Here is a 14060-nt window from a genome sequence, read left to right as displayed (position 1 = left end):
TCCTCGGATTACATCAGAGATCCGTTCCTACAGTGTGTTGTAATGCAGTTTTCTCCGTAAGTTGGAACCCACCTGCATAAGCACCTACGTCACTCCCATGGAGCACATACACAGCAGTAGTGAAGTGAAACATTAAAAAACATTTAAAAGAAAGATAACAGTGCCTGACCTTTACTTGTGGTAAATAAATAATAAAAAACATAAAGCGAGGAGAACCAAGATGGCAGCATAGGTTAACGCCGGAGTTTGCTGCTTTGAACAACTACTTCAAAAGTGAAACTAAAACACGGAACGGACATCACCCAGAACCACAGGAACGCTGGCTGAGTGGAAGTCCTACAACTAGGAGGAAAGAGAAACGCATACGGACACTCAGAGGAGGCGCAGTGCTGAAGTCAAATTCTGAGGTGCGGAGTGTGCGGAGCGGGCTGGCTGCGGAGGGCACGGTTGTTGTTTTCAATCGGGAGGGAGTCGCAGACTCTGAGCTCCAGATACAGGCGAGTCTTTAGGGACCCAGACTCAAACGGGAGAAGCGGACTGTCTGGCTTCGGTCAGAGCAAGTGCAGCTTTCTCTCCGAGCCTTGCAGCGGGTGCTGGGACTCAGAGAGGCAGAGCCCCTGGGGACAGGACTGAGAGCCGCCATAACTGCTCTCTCCGGCCCACCCTGTTGATCCTGTGCGACCCGCCCTGCCCAAGCCCTGCACAGAGGCATTTGCCGGATAGCCTCAGGCAAAGGCTAGATTAGCACCTCCCTAGAGGACAGAAGTTCTCTCACTGCTGACACAGCTGATTCTCATAGCCACTTGGCCTGGAGGTCAAACCCTCCCTGGAATTAGCTACAACAATCAAGATTTATCTATAAGACTGCGAACAAAGACCACTAGGGGGTGCACCAAGGAAGCATAACAAAATGCGGAGACAAAGAAACAGGACAAAATTGTCAATGGAAGAAATAGAGTTCAGAACCACACTTTTAAGGTCTCTCAAGAACTGTTTAGAAGCTGCCGATAAACTTAATGAGATCTACACGAAAACTAATAAGACCCTCGATCTTATATTGGGGAACCAACTAGAAATTAAGCACACACGGTCTGAAATAACGAATATTAAACAGACGCCCGACAGCAGACCAGAGGAGCGCAAGAATCAAGTCAATGATTTGAATTGCGAGGAAGCAAAAAACATCCAACGGGAAAAGCAAAATGAAAAAAGAATCCAAAAATGCGAGGATAGTGTAAGGAGCCTCTGGGACAGCTTCAAGCGTACCAACATCAGAATTATAGGGGTGCCAGAAGATGAGAGAGAGCAAGATATTGAAAACCTATTTGAAGAAATAATGACAGAAAACTTCCCCCACCTGGTGAAAGAAATGGACTTACAGGTCCAAGAAGCGCGGAGAACCCCAAACAAAAGGAATCCAAAGAGGACCACACCAAGACACATCATAATTAAAATGCCAAGAGCAAAAGATAAAGAGAGAATCTTAAAAACAGCAAGAGAAAGAAACTCAGTTACCTACAAGGGAATACCCATATGACTGTCAGCTGATTTCTCAACAGAAACTTTGCAGGCCAGAAGGGAGTGGCAAGAAATATTCAAAGTGATGAATACCAAGAACCTACAACCAAGATTACTTTATCCAGCAAAGCTATCATTCAGAATTGAAGGTCAGATAAAGAGCTTCACAGATAAGGAAAAGCTAAAGGAGTTCATCACCACCAAACCAGTATTATATGAAATGCTGAAAGGTATCCTTTAAGAAGAGGAAGAGGAAGAAAAATGTAAAGATACAAATTATGAACAACAAATATGCATCTATCAACAAGTGAATCTAAGAATCAAGTGAATAAATAATCTGATGAACAGAATGAACTGTTGATTATAATAGAATCAGGGACATAGAAAGGGAATGGACTGACTATTCTTGGGGGGGAAAGGGGTGTGGGAGATGTGGGAAGAGACTGGACAAAAATCGTGCACCTATGGATGAGGACAGTGGGTGGGGAGTGAGGGCGGAGGGTGGGGCGGGAACTGGGAGGAGAGGAGTTATGGGGGGGAAAAAAAAGGAACAAATGTAATAATCTGAACAATAAAGATTTAATTAAAAAAAAACATAAAGCACATATGTTGAAATAACGGAACTTTTTTATATATCAATAAATGAGAGAAGGCAACATAACCACAAAATGATATATGTCGAGGACTGTCTGTAGATTGATATTTATGTTTACTTTGACTCCTTAAACAGAACAAAAGGAATCTTTAGGCAATTGGAAAGTTTACTTAATTATTACATTGCTAAAATATTTTATTATTGGGGAGGCTATATTTTTATTGTAGGATTTTGTATTAGTTCTGTTATGTGTATATACCTAAACAGATACGTAAGAATAAGTAGAAAAAAAAAGTATGACAGTGACTGTGTATCACCCAGTTGTATTTTGCTACTTTTAAAGTAACACAATTAACAGTGAAAACCTTACCTTTCCAAGGATTGGAATAATTCTACCTTTGGTGACTCTGGTAGTGAAGTAGTAATCATATTACTGTTGCTCATTTCTTCTGCAAAAATGACAAAATTGGGATCATTTCAGTTTTGTAATGAGAAATACTTTTAAAATTTTGAAGTAGAAAAGAAAAATCAATTGCAAATAGAAGGTACCCAAGAACATCTTAACTCCTTTTACACTAATGAGGGTCCAGAAGATAAAATTTCTAAGGCCTTCCATCTGTTTATTTTTTTTTTTAATTCTTATATTTAAAAATCCAAGTTTTTAGGTGGATACATGAGAGATTTACTTATTTTATTTTTTTTTAATTTTTATTTTTTTAAAATATTTTTTATTGATTTTTTACAGAGAGGAAGGGAGAGGGATAGAGAGCTAGAAACATCGATGAGAGAGAAACATCGACCAGCTGCCTCCTGCACACCCCCCACTGGGGATGTGCCCGCAACCAAGGCACATGCTCCCGACCGGAATCGAACCTGGGACCCTTCAGTCCGCAGGCCGACGCTCTATCCACTGAGCCAAACTGGTTTGGCAGGTTTACTTATTTTATATTTCAAATATCACACTTTATAAAGGACTAATTTTTTAAAAAGATGAAGCCCTGGATTTTGAGTAAATCAGTTTGAGGCTAGGAATACTTGTTCAAAAGAAAAAACAATAAGACATACCTATATTGTAGAAGAAAATATCAATTAGGACTTTTAAGAGAATAATACTGCCAGTTTCACCTTTATCTGAAAGAAAAATGACCATAGGAATAGCCCTGGCCGGGTGGTTCAGTTGATTGGAAAATTGTCTTGTATACCAAAAGGTTGAGGGTTCGATTCCCGGTGTAGGCACATACCTAGAATGTGGATTCCATCCCTGGTCGGGGCAAGTGTGGGAGGCAACTGATCAATGTTTCTCTCTCTCCTCTTCCTCCCTCCCTAAAAATCTATTAGAAAACACATTCTTGGGTGAGAATTTAAAAGAAGATTATAGGAATATATTTGTAGGAACAAAATCATATATTCATATACCAATATAATAAGATCAAGGAGCTTTGATAAAAGTAGTATGTCTACATTTATACCTAACTTCATTACACAAGGCATTGTGGATAAGAATATATTATTATGAGCAGTGATATTCTGGTTGCTTCTCAGTGTGGCATCATAACAATAAGTGATCAATACAGTTTTTCTGCATTACAGAGCCTGGGAGAGAGAGAGAGAAATATAGATTGATTGAAATTGTGTGTGTTCCCATGCACCTGCATCTAAATTGGTTTTCAGTAAGTTGTAGGTTTATACTTACCATGTTTTCTCTTCTATTAAAATACTCCTTACTTGACCCATAGAATGAAGAAAACATATTTTAATTATATAAAAATACTTTATTTTTATAGAGAGAGTTTTATAGTTTTCTCTTTTCTTTTGCTATACAAACATATTACTTGAAGGTTTCTAAAGGAACCAAAAATCAAAGTTTTAACACTTTTCCAGAAGTATATTGAACAAATAGTATACTGTTCTGCTTCAGAATAAACTTGGGAATTGTGTAGTTATGCACTTCTAGGCAAGTCAGTTAATATATTTGTGTGTGAAAAATAAGAATTATCATAACTTTATACCTGAAATTGCTTTTATGAAAAATTCCATAGCCGATCTAAAACTGTGAAGATATAAGAAAGTATATTCTGGCAGCATCAATTTGCTGATTGGTCAAAAAAACCCACATTTCACATTCACATTTCTAGGAAGTACTTGATTTACCTAACTGTTTTATCTTTAACTTGACTGTTTTATCTTTAACTTTCCTTTTTCCAAGAATTTATATAGTTCTTCCAAGAATTGACTTAATTTGTTTAGAAATCCTGATAAGTTTCTAATTACCAGTATTCACAACATCTGAGATGTTACCCTGTAGTAGTTTTTGGAGAGCAGAGTATATAAAAGCTAGTTTTGTTTCCCATAATAGACTTGGGTAATGTTATAAATAGTGATACCTCTTTTTCACTAGAGAGGATTATATGTAGCAGCTCCTTTACCATGGAATTGCTTTCCAGACAAAATGTTTGAGGCTATTTCTCCTAGTTTATGGGACTACATCGAGTTATGTCAATTAGCCTAACAGTCATTTTACATTGTGGTATGATTATAACGTCAGTTATAAATATTTAACTCCAAGGATTTATAAAGAGTTTGTGCACATATGTGAAGAAATACCGTACCATACCACTCCACGGTAAAAAAGGAATGGAAGGAATAGACTAAAAGGTACCATATGAATTTATCTACAAAACACTGTATGATTCCATTTATATAAAATTCTGTAATAGGCAATAGCAACAAAATAGCAAATCAGTGGGTGCCAGAGCCTGATGTGCTAGGGAGATTAACTGCAAGGGGCATGAATGAACATGGAAATGTTGGTTATAATTGTCTTAATTGTGGTGTTATATGGGTGAATACATTTGTCAGACTCATTGAACCCCATATAGTCAAACCAAGTACCTTTTGTCATATTGGAAATTATATTTGAAGTTGTTTAAAATAAAGTTAAACACCAAAATATGAAATAAAATAGTTCATGAGTAGTGACGTGTAAAATAAGTTTGGTCAAAAAGTATACTGTCAACCTCAAATTAGCATTAGAGCAGTAGTAGCCCACGGTTGAGTATTAAGTTGAGTATTTTATTTTGAATGCCACTGAATAGATGTCAAATTTTGTGCTTGTCCATTACTGTCTTATGCCATGTGTAGAAACGCTTTAGTATTATATGAATTAAGTTAATGACAGTAATACAGGGTTTTTAACTTGCTTTATAGCACTTTGTTTTTCAGTGTTTTAATGTAAAGTGCACTCATGTTTTTTCTCTCTCTGAATTGTATGTTTTTTTACTGTATTACTGCTTAGTCACACAATTCAGATAGGTATAATTTAATATTTCCTGAAATATTAAAAATAATTTCTGAATTTTTTTAACATTAAAAAATAGTGATTCTGAATACCTGAATATATTAAGCTATTCTTCTCCCTTCCTCTCTGAAATCAATAAAAATGTATTTTAAAAAATATTTATGCCCTAACCTGTTTGGCTCAGTGGATAGAGCGTCAGCCTGTGGACTCAAGGGTCCCAGGTTCGATTCCGGTCAAGGGCATGTACCTTGGTTGCGGGCACATACCCAATGGGGAGTGTGCAGGAGGCAGCTGATCGATGTTTCTAACTGTCTATCCCTCTTCCTTCCTCTCTGTAAAAAAATCAATAAAATATATTAAAAACAATAAAATATTTATATTTTTATGGATTTTTTAGAGAGAGGGGAAGGGAGGAAGATAGAATCATGGATGAGAGAGAAACATGATGGGCTGCCTCCCTACACCCCCTACTGTGGGTGGAGCCTGCAACCAGGGCAGGTGTCTTAACCACAAATCAAACCAGTGATCTCTTGGTGCATGGGTCTATGCCCAACCACTGAGCCACACTGGCCTGTCATTAAAGATTCTTGAGTAGCTTGCTTTTCACTTGGCAACTTCCATTATCCTCCTATATAATAAAAGGGTAATATGCAAATTGACCCTAATGGGGGAACTACCAGTCGCTATGACACACACTGACCACTAGGGGACAGACGCTCAACACAGGAGTTGCCCCCTAGTGGTCAGTGTGCTTCCACAGGGGGAGTGCTACTCAGCCAGAAGCTGGCTCATAACTGACCAGCACAGTGCCGGTGGTGGGAACCTCTCCCACCTCCCTGGTGGTGCTAAGGTGTCCGAATAACAGGTTAGGCCTGCTTCCAGCGGGCTCCTGGGCTGCCAGAGGGATGTCTGACTGCCAACTTAGACCGGATCCCCTGTCTGACTGCCAACTTAGACCGGATCCCCTGGGGGGAGCAGGCCTAAGCTGTCAGTCGGACATCCCCCAAGGGGTCCCGGACTGCGAGAGGGTGCAGGCCAGGCTGAGGAACCCCCCAGAGTGCACAAATTTTCGTGCACCACGCCTCTACTACAAGTACCATCCCAAGTGAGTAAACTGAAGTTATAAATTAAAAGTCTAAATCAAGAGTATAGAATTTCTTATCTTTCACTTTAAAGCAGTGAAATGGTAAATAAATAAATAAATAAATAAATAAATAAATAAATAAATAAATAAAAAGTAAAACAAAAAACCTTACTGGGATCTGGAGAATTATTGTTGTACAATTGTTTTTGAAAAGTTAACATCTTTTTAAGACAGCGGTTTTCAACCTGTGGGTCGCGACCCCTTTGGGTGTCGAACGACCCTTTCACAGGGGTCGCGTAAGACCATCGGAAAACACACAAATAATTACATATTGTTTTTGTGATTAATCACTATGCTTTAATTATGTTCAGTTTGTGACAATGAAATTGGGGGTCACCACAACATGAGGAACTGTATTAAAGGGTCGCGGCATTAGGAAGGTTGAAAACCACTGATTTAAGATGCTGCCACAGTTCTAATGGAGATATGCTTGTTGACTTTGTAGGCCATTCAGTGTTAGAGATCTTTGTTTGAATAGAGCACACTGCACAGTATGTTATATGATAACATCGTTGGGGAAGGGTAGATGGATGCTCTGATGGCATCCCCATCCTGTATAATAAAAGCCTAATATGCTAAGTGTCTGGTCATCTGTTCAACCAATCAAAGCATATTAATGATATGCTAAGGCCACTCAACTGCTCGCTCTGATGTGCACTGACCACCAGGGGGCAGATAGTGGACTGGTCGACCCGTCACTATGACATGCACTGACCACCAGGGGGCAGACGCTCTGACCGGTAGGTTAGCTTGCTGCTGGGGTCTGACCGATCAGGAATGAGTGAGACAGGCTGGACACCTCCTGGGGCCCTCCCATCGTCCCTCCCCAGCTGGCCAACATCCTGTGTCCCTCCCTGGCCCCGATCGTGCACCGGTGAGGTTCCTTGGCTTGGCCTGCACCCTCTCGCAATCCGGGACTCCTCCGGGGATGTCGGAGAGCTGGTTTTAGCCTGATCCTGCAGGCCAGTTCATAAAATAGTAATATACTTAAATATTATAACTTTTTAGAACTTAATACCTATAAAGGTATTAGCATCCAAAATAACATTTGTACTTGATTCATTTTCCCCCTACCCCTCCAATTGTACAATATTCTGTAAATTGGACATTCCATAACTTTAGTTTAAGTTGATATTCCTTGCTGATAGGATGGTGTATGGCAGTGGTCACCAACCTTTCGGACCTCTGGTTGGCAACCGCTGGTGTAAAGGAAAGAAAGCATTTTATTCTCTCATAGCCTTATTTATGAACTGTATGTAAACTAGGTGAAATGGGACAGTGTAATAAAGTGATAATGGACCCTGGCTGGTTTCTAAGTGGTTAGAACATCAGCCCAAGGAAGATGGAAGAGTTGGGGGTTTGATTTCAGGTCAGGGACATATACCTCAGTTGTAGGCTCCATCTCCCACCCTGGTCAGGGCACATGGAGGAGGCATCAGGAGGATGCAACTGATGCATATGTGTCTCTCTTACATGGATGTTTCTCTTTCCCCTCTTCTCCTTGCCTCCACTCTCTCTCTAAAAAAAAAAAAAAAAAAACCAATGGAAAAATATTCTCGGGTGAGGATAAAAAACAAGTGAAAAGTTCTGGAATATGTAGTATATACAAAAAAAACAACAAAACCTCTTGGCTTTAGTTAGTGGAGAAAAGTAGTGGACGAATAGAGATGTGGTAGGAACTCTCCTAGTTTGAAAAGGCTAAGTAAAGGCAAACTCTCTAAATAAACCTGGAAGACTGCTAGAGAGGCCATGAGAAGATTCTATGGTCTTTGAACCAGGACGATGAAGAATTTTTATTTTAAGAGAACTTCTCCCTTTAAAATTTTACTTTTGCATTTCATATATATAGGTTTAAGAAAATCTACCAAGAAGCGCAGTGAATCCCCACCTGCTGAGCTCCCCAGTTTGAGGCGGAGCACACGCCAAAAGACCACGGGCTCCTGTGCTAGTGCCAGGTAATAACTTGGGTTTTTCCAGTTTATGACTAGTTCATTATCTGTGTTTTAGAATTTGTTACCTCTATAAAGGAGGGTAGATGGGTCTATGATTTTTTCCTCAAAATCATTAACTTTGTAAGATTTATAAAATTATTAAAAGTTTCACTTGAATATTGAATAAAGAAATTTATCACTATTTTTATGAATTTTTTTTAAATATATTTTTATCAGTTTTAGAGAGGAAGGGAGTGGGAGAGAGCGAGAGATAGAAACATCAATGATGAGAGAGAATCATTGACCAGCTGCCTCCTGCATGCCCAATACTGGGGATCCAGCCCACAACCAGGGCATGTGCCCTGACTGGGAATTGAACCATGACTTCCTGGTTCATAGGTCGATGCTCAACCACTGAACACACCAACCGGGCTATTTTCATGCATTCTACCCCAATATTTGTTTACATGTTTTTGCTAAGCTTTAATTATACTAGCTTCTTTTTTAAAGGTGCTGTTTATTTTCTTTTATTGTATATAATAAAATGCATATATTCATTTTTATATATATACTAGTGACCCTGTGCACAAAATTCGTGCACATTAAAAGGGAATTAATTAGAGGAAATATTGTAATATTGCTATTTGCCCTTTCTCTATAATAGAAGTGTCAGAGATGAAAGAAAATTAATAAAATGTATATGAAAATAATATATACATTTATTAATAAATAAACAACAGCGGGAGATGCAGCCTCACGTCCCCTGGCCTTGCTGTGCACGCAGTGCCACTCACCCGCTGCACACGCAGCCTCCTGCTGATCGGTCGTTACGGCATGAGGGCATCACAATCATTTGCGTATTAGCCTTTTATTATATACGATATATTTTATTGTTGATAGTATTACAGATATCTCCCATTCCCCCCACACACCCCTTTACTCCTTTCTTCACAGCCCCCCCACCTGACCCCCTGGTCTTCACTACCCTATTGCCCGTGTCCATGGGCTATGCATATAAGTTCTTTGGTTTATCTCTTCTTGTCTCCCCTTCCCACATCAAGGTATGTCAATCTGTTCCATGCTTCGGGTCTTATTTTGTTGGTCAATTCATTAGATTCAGCAAATAAGGGTGTTAAAAAAAAGAATACTAAAAGACACACAGCCAAATACTTAGAGGGGATATAAAGAAAAAGGGAGGAAAAAAGAAGATGAAAAATTGGCCTTATAGAAGCGAGGAGGAAGCTAAAAGAACTAGTTAGTATAGGACAGTAATGGCGAACCTTTTGAGCTCGGTGTGTCAGCCTTTTGAAAAACCCTAACTTAACTCTGGTGCTGTGTCACATGTAGAATTTTTTTAATATTTGCAACCATAGTAAAGCAAAGATTTATATTTTTATATTTATTTTATATATTTAAGTACCATTTAACAAAGAAAAATCAACCAAAAAAATGAGTTCGCGTATCACCTCTGACACACGTGTCATAGGTTCGCCATCACTGGTATAAGAGGAAAAGAAGAGGAAACAGAAAATAAATGAAATGATGAACTTAAAATGTAGTAATAATGGGTATATTAAGATATAGATAGGAAAAGTAAAACAAGAAAAAACAAAATAAGAAAAATTAATAACAATAAGAATAGACTGGCGTAGACTAGAATCAAAGGAAAGAGAAATTAGAGATATGGAAGGAAAAACCCAAACAACAAAAACAAAAAAGTTTATTCACACACACACCAAAAAACAAAACCACATACTCAAAAACCTTTGGGTCTGCTATTTGTGGAGCTCGCTTGATTTTGCTCTGATATTGTTGGATCTGCTCACTTCGTGTGTCTATCCTGGGCCTCCTGGGAGCTTCTCTAGTGCAGGCAAATGTGTGTCAGCTATCCCTTTCTGGCCCTGTGCAATCTGATTGAGGTCTGAGAGGTAGAAGACCCTACTAGTCCAGTGGTTGGGACTCCTTAGCCCAGAGGTTGGGTCTTCCTTGAGTCTCGTGCCTTGATTGTCCCTATCCTGAGCTGTACTCCCTTCCCCCATGGAGTTGGTCCTGCAGGTGTCAGCTGCAGGCGTTGGGGGTCCCACTGGCTTTCGCTTCGCTTCATGATGATCTGGGTGGTATCTGCATTGGGCACGCATGGGGTCTGTTGTCATTATAGTAGGTTTTTTATAACACTTTTATCCTTTACATTTTCCTTCATTGCTACATTGTTTTCATAGTTATTGCCAAGTAGTTGGACATTTGATTGTCTTCAAAGTTCTTCTAGTCAACCAAATAAATCTCTAGTGAGCATCTTAATGCAGATTTGTGTTATTTTCTTAAAGGTAGCTGAATTTTCCAGTATGTGATTAATGGACCAAAGGGATGCCTGTTTTTTGTTTGTTTGTTTTTTAAATATATTTTATTGATTTTTTTACAGAGAGGAAGGGAGAGGGATAGAGAGCTAGAAACATCGATGAGAGAGAAACACCGATCAGCTACCTCCTGCACACTCCCCACTGGGGATGTGCCTGCAACCAAGGTACATGCCTTTGACTGGAATCAAACCTGGGACCCTTGAGTCCGCAGGCCAACGCTCTATCCATTGAGCCAAACTGGTTAGTGCAGGGATGCCTGTTTTAATGGATGTAATATTGCCTAATTGGTTTCTAAAAGTGTTGCCACAGGTTATTGAGTTTAATGGGTGAGTGAGAGAGATGTACTTCATTTTGCATACAACACCTACCTGGCAAGGAAAAATGTATTGTTTGTATTTTTTCACGTCTTTAATTCCCATCTCCCAGTTACTGTTTTGGAGCTCATTTTCAGAAGATCAACTACCTTTGTTGTGATAAGTGTATTATTTTTTCACATATTTATTTTTATTTATTTATTTTTACATACTTTTATTAACTGATGGGGAATCTTAGGTTAAAGTTAAAAATCTTTTTCTGACAATTTTATTCCTACATTTTCTTTTTTTTTGGCCTTTGAAATTGTCTTTATTTCTGATCATTCCTTTCCAACCATCCACCCGAGGATTAACTCCCACAGATGCACCTCGAGCCCAATTCCCCAACCCCTCCCCAAGCAAACCAGATGCATGTTTCTGATAGTAGGACACTTTGCCTTTGAGGTCCCATGAACTCCCCAACCTTTGTCCCTGCAATCCTGTACCCAGGCTGGGTCCCTCCCTTTTCCCATTCACACTGAGCATGAACATGAAACGTGAGTGGCCCCGCATACTGCACCCCAGTCCAAGGTTTCAGGTTCCAGGGGCCCAGAAGGAAGCCCTTGTTAGGTGCACCTGGTGAGCAGGGTCACTACGGGGGCACATCACGGGCTCCATATCATGAAAATGCCACGTCACAAAAGTCCCCAGAGCTAAAGTACTTGGTGTCAAGACCAATGGTCCTGGGTTGTCCTAACTCCCTCAGTGTCTCCGTGACCTCATCCCAGATCAGGGCAACTCTTTCCTGGTCCACAGTCTCGTGGGTCCTGTAACACTCCAGGGGGACGGGGTACAGCTCGCTCTCTAAACTGCACAGCCCGGCTCTGTGGCGCAGCAGCTTCTTTATGGTGGCCACGGAGAGGGGGTTCTCAGTGATAGGGAAGTCCCTGAGCTGGTGACAGCAGCTCAGGACAGGCAGGATGGCCTCAACTTGGGAGTCCATCATCACACAGTTATCTAGGCACAGGTCCTGGAGGGTGGGTGCCACTGCCTCAGCAGAGCTCCGAGGGGCTTGGGACTAAAATCAGTGAGGTTGGCGCCATACAGACGCAGGGACGTCAGCTGCCTGAGGTCGGGCACTGGAACAGGTCTGTCAGGTCTGATTGCGTCAGCTGCCAGCAATGCCATATGGAGAGTTTGTCCAAGGGGGTCTGCAGGCACCTGAGCATCTGGTCCAGACGGCCTCGGAGGAAGGAGGGAGAGTCCCAAGTAGAGCTTCTTGAGGTGCTGCAGCCTGAGCATCTGAGAGAGGAATTGGGAAAAGTATCCCTGCTCCTCCTGCTCCTCCCTTTCCCACTCCTGCTCCTCCCTCTCCCACTCCTGCTCCTCTTCCTCCCTCTCCCACAAATATTCCTCCTCCAAGGCCTGCTTCTTTTCCTTCTGTTCCTCTTGCTCCTCTTCCTCCTGCACTTCCTCCTCCTCCTCCTGTTCGTCCTCCCCCTCAGCTAACACCTTGATGTGGCAGAGAGCGAGACTCTGCAGGTAGAGAGCAAATGTCCCCAGGGTGGGCAGGTCCCAGGTGCAGTCCACTTGCACCTCCTGGATGCAGTCCTGCTGCACCCTATCCAGGACCTTCCTGGCCCTCTGGAGGGGCAATTCGAAAAACCTCAGCGTCTTGCAGCACAGGTGTACCAACCCTTTTCTCTGCTGGGCCCATTGGATGATGTACATGAAAAACTTAACCCCGTCCATTTAACTGAAGTAAAGGTCTATGAACACCTCCAAGGGAGCCAAGGGGTGCTCCATGTTGGGGCTGGAGCAGTGCACAGTCAATGGTCCTGTCTGAGATCACTCCTGTGTGCTGTGTCCATACCACATTCTCCAGAGGTTGACGTCCTTGTTCCTTAAATCCAGCACCCGCAGTTTCCACCTCCTGGGGCGAACCTCTTGGGCAAGCAGACCGTCAAGCCCCTCCAACACCGCTTTTAAGACCATGACTGGAGGCAGCCTCATCAAGCTCCCCAGAGGGAGGACAGGGAAGGGCCAGGCTTGCACCAAAACCTTCAGGGGCTTCCGCCTTCTCCCACGGCAGGCCTGAATGAACAGTAGTTTGAAGAACTCAGCAGGCAGGTACTCCAGAGCTGCGATGGCCGCAGCATCGTTTCTCAGCAGGCTCCTTCCTGTCAGCCTCAGGAGTGTGGGTGGGGTCTGGGTGCTCATCTTCAAGGTGCTCAGAAAAAAATCCTGCAGAAACGTCTGCTGTGACTGGGTTGATTGGGGCTCAGATCTCAGACCTGGTGGAGAAAGAACCACGGCACTGACTGCAGAGCTGGAGGACTCTCTATTCCCACATTTTCAGGCTTGGTCTTGAGTTGGTCAAGTGCTCTTGTACTGCTCGCTATTCACAGCCATTTAGGCTTTTTCTTTCATTTACATTCACTTTGTTCTCTTTACTAAATGTGCCAAAAGCCAGTGATGGAGCAACTGATTTTAGTTTGTCTTCTCCTTTCTAACTGGGGTTGGTAGAAAGGTTTAGAAAGGTTTTAGCACTTCTTTATTCTTCTCTAAAGCAATGGACTTTGCTGTTGGCAGTGAGTACAATAGTGACATAAGGAAACAGTATGATTTGTTTCCTGTAAGTCATAAGAAAAGAACCCTGACCACTTTAATCTCTGCTTTTCCATTTTCTAGTTCTGTCTGGATTGATTGAAATATCTGGAATCAGTACACCTATTTGCTTGTGAGGTTTCTAGGCAGTACAGGCAGCCCTTGTTTTATTAGTGCTTCACTGTAGTATTATTATACTGTGTTTTTTTCAAGTTGAAGGTAAGACCCTCCCCCAGTTGCAAAAAAATTACAACTCGCTGAAGGTTCAGATAATGGTTAGCTTTTTAAAAAATCAATGAAGTATTTTTACATTAAAG

The 14060-nt window shown here is 41.3% G+C and overlaps 1 protein-coding gene across 32 annotated transcripts in view; it reads left to right on the top strand.

Annotated features, from left to right (window-relative positions):
- TRIP12 (thyroid hormone receptor interactor 12) overlaps positions 1–14060 on the top strand; it is a 128315-nt gene that overhangs the window by 53508 nt on the left and 60747 nt on the right. For 31 of the 32 annotated variants that reach the window (XM_059703413.1, XM_059703411.1, XM_059703414.1 and 28 more), the window contains one exon: positions 8405–8510. The exons of the other annotated variant lie outside the window; for it this stretch is intronic. In XM_059703413.1, coding sequence (XP_059559396.1) covers positions 8405–8510 — 106 coding nt within the window. The remainder of the gene's footprint in view (positions 1–8404; positions 8511–14060) is intronic. 32 annotated transcript variants of the gene reach the window in all.

The sequence above is a fragment of the Myotis daubentonii genome, chromosome 7 (genome assembly GCF_963259705.1).
Source record: "Myotis daubentonii chromosome 7, mMyoDau2.1, whole genome shotgun sequence".
In the NCBI taxonomy this organism is placed as follows: Eukaryota; Metazoa; Chordata; class Mammalia; order Chiroptera; family Vespertilionidae; genus Myotis; species Myotis daubentonii.
Note: the sequence above shows the minus strand (reverse complement) of the source record. Positions and strands in the feature narration are given on the sequence as shown.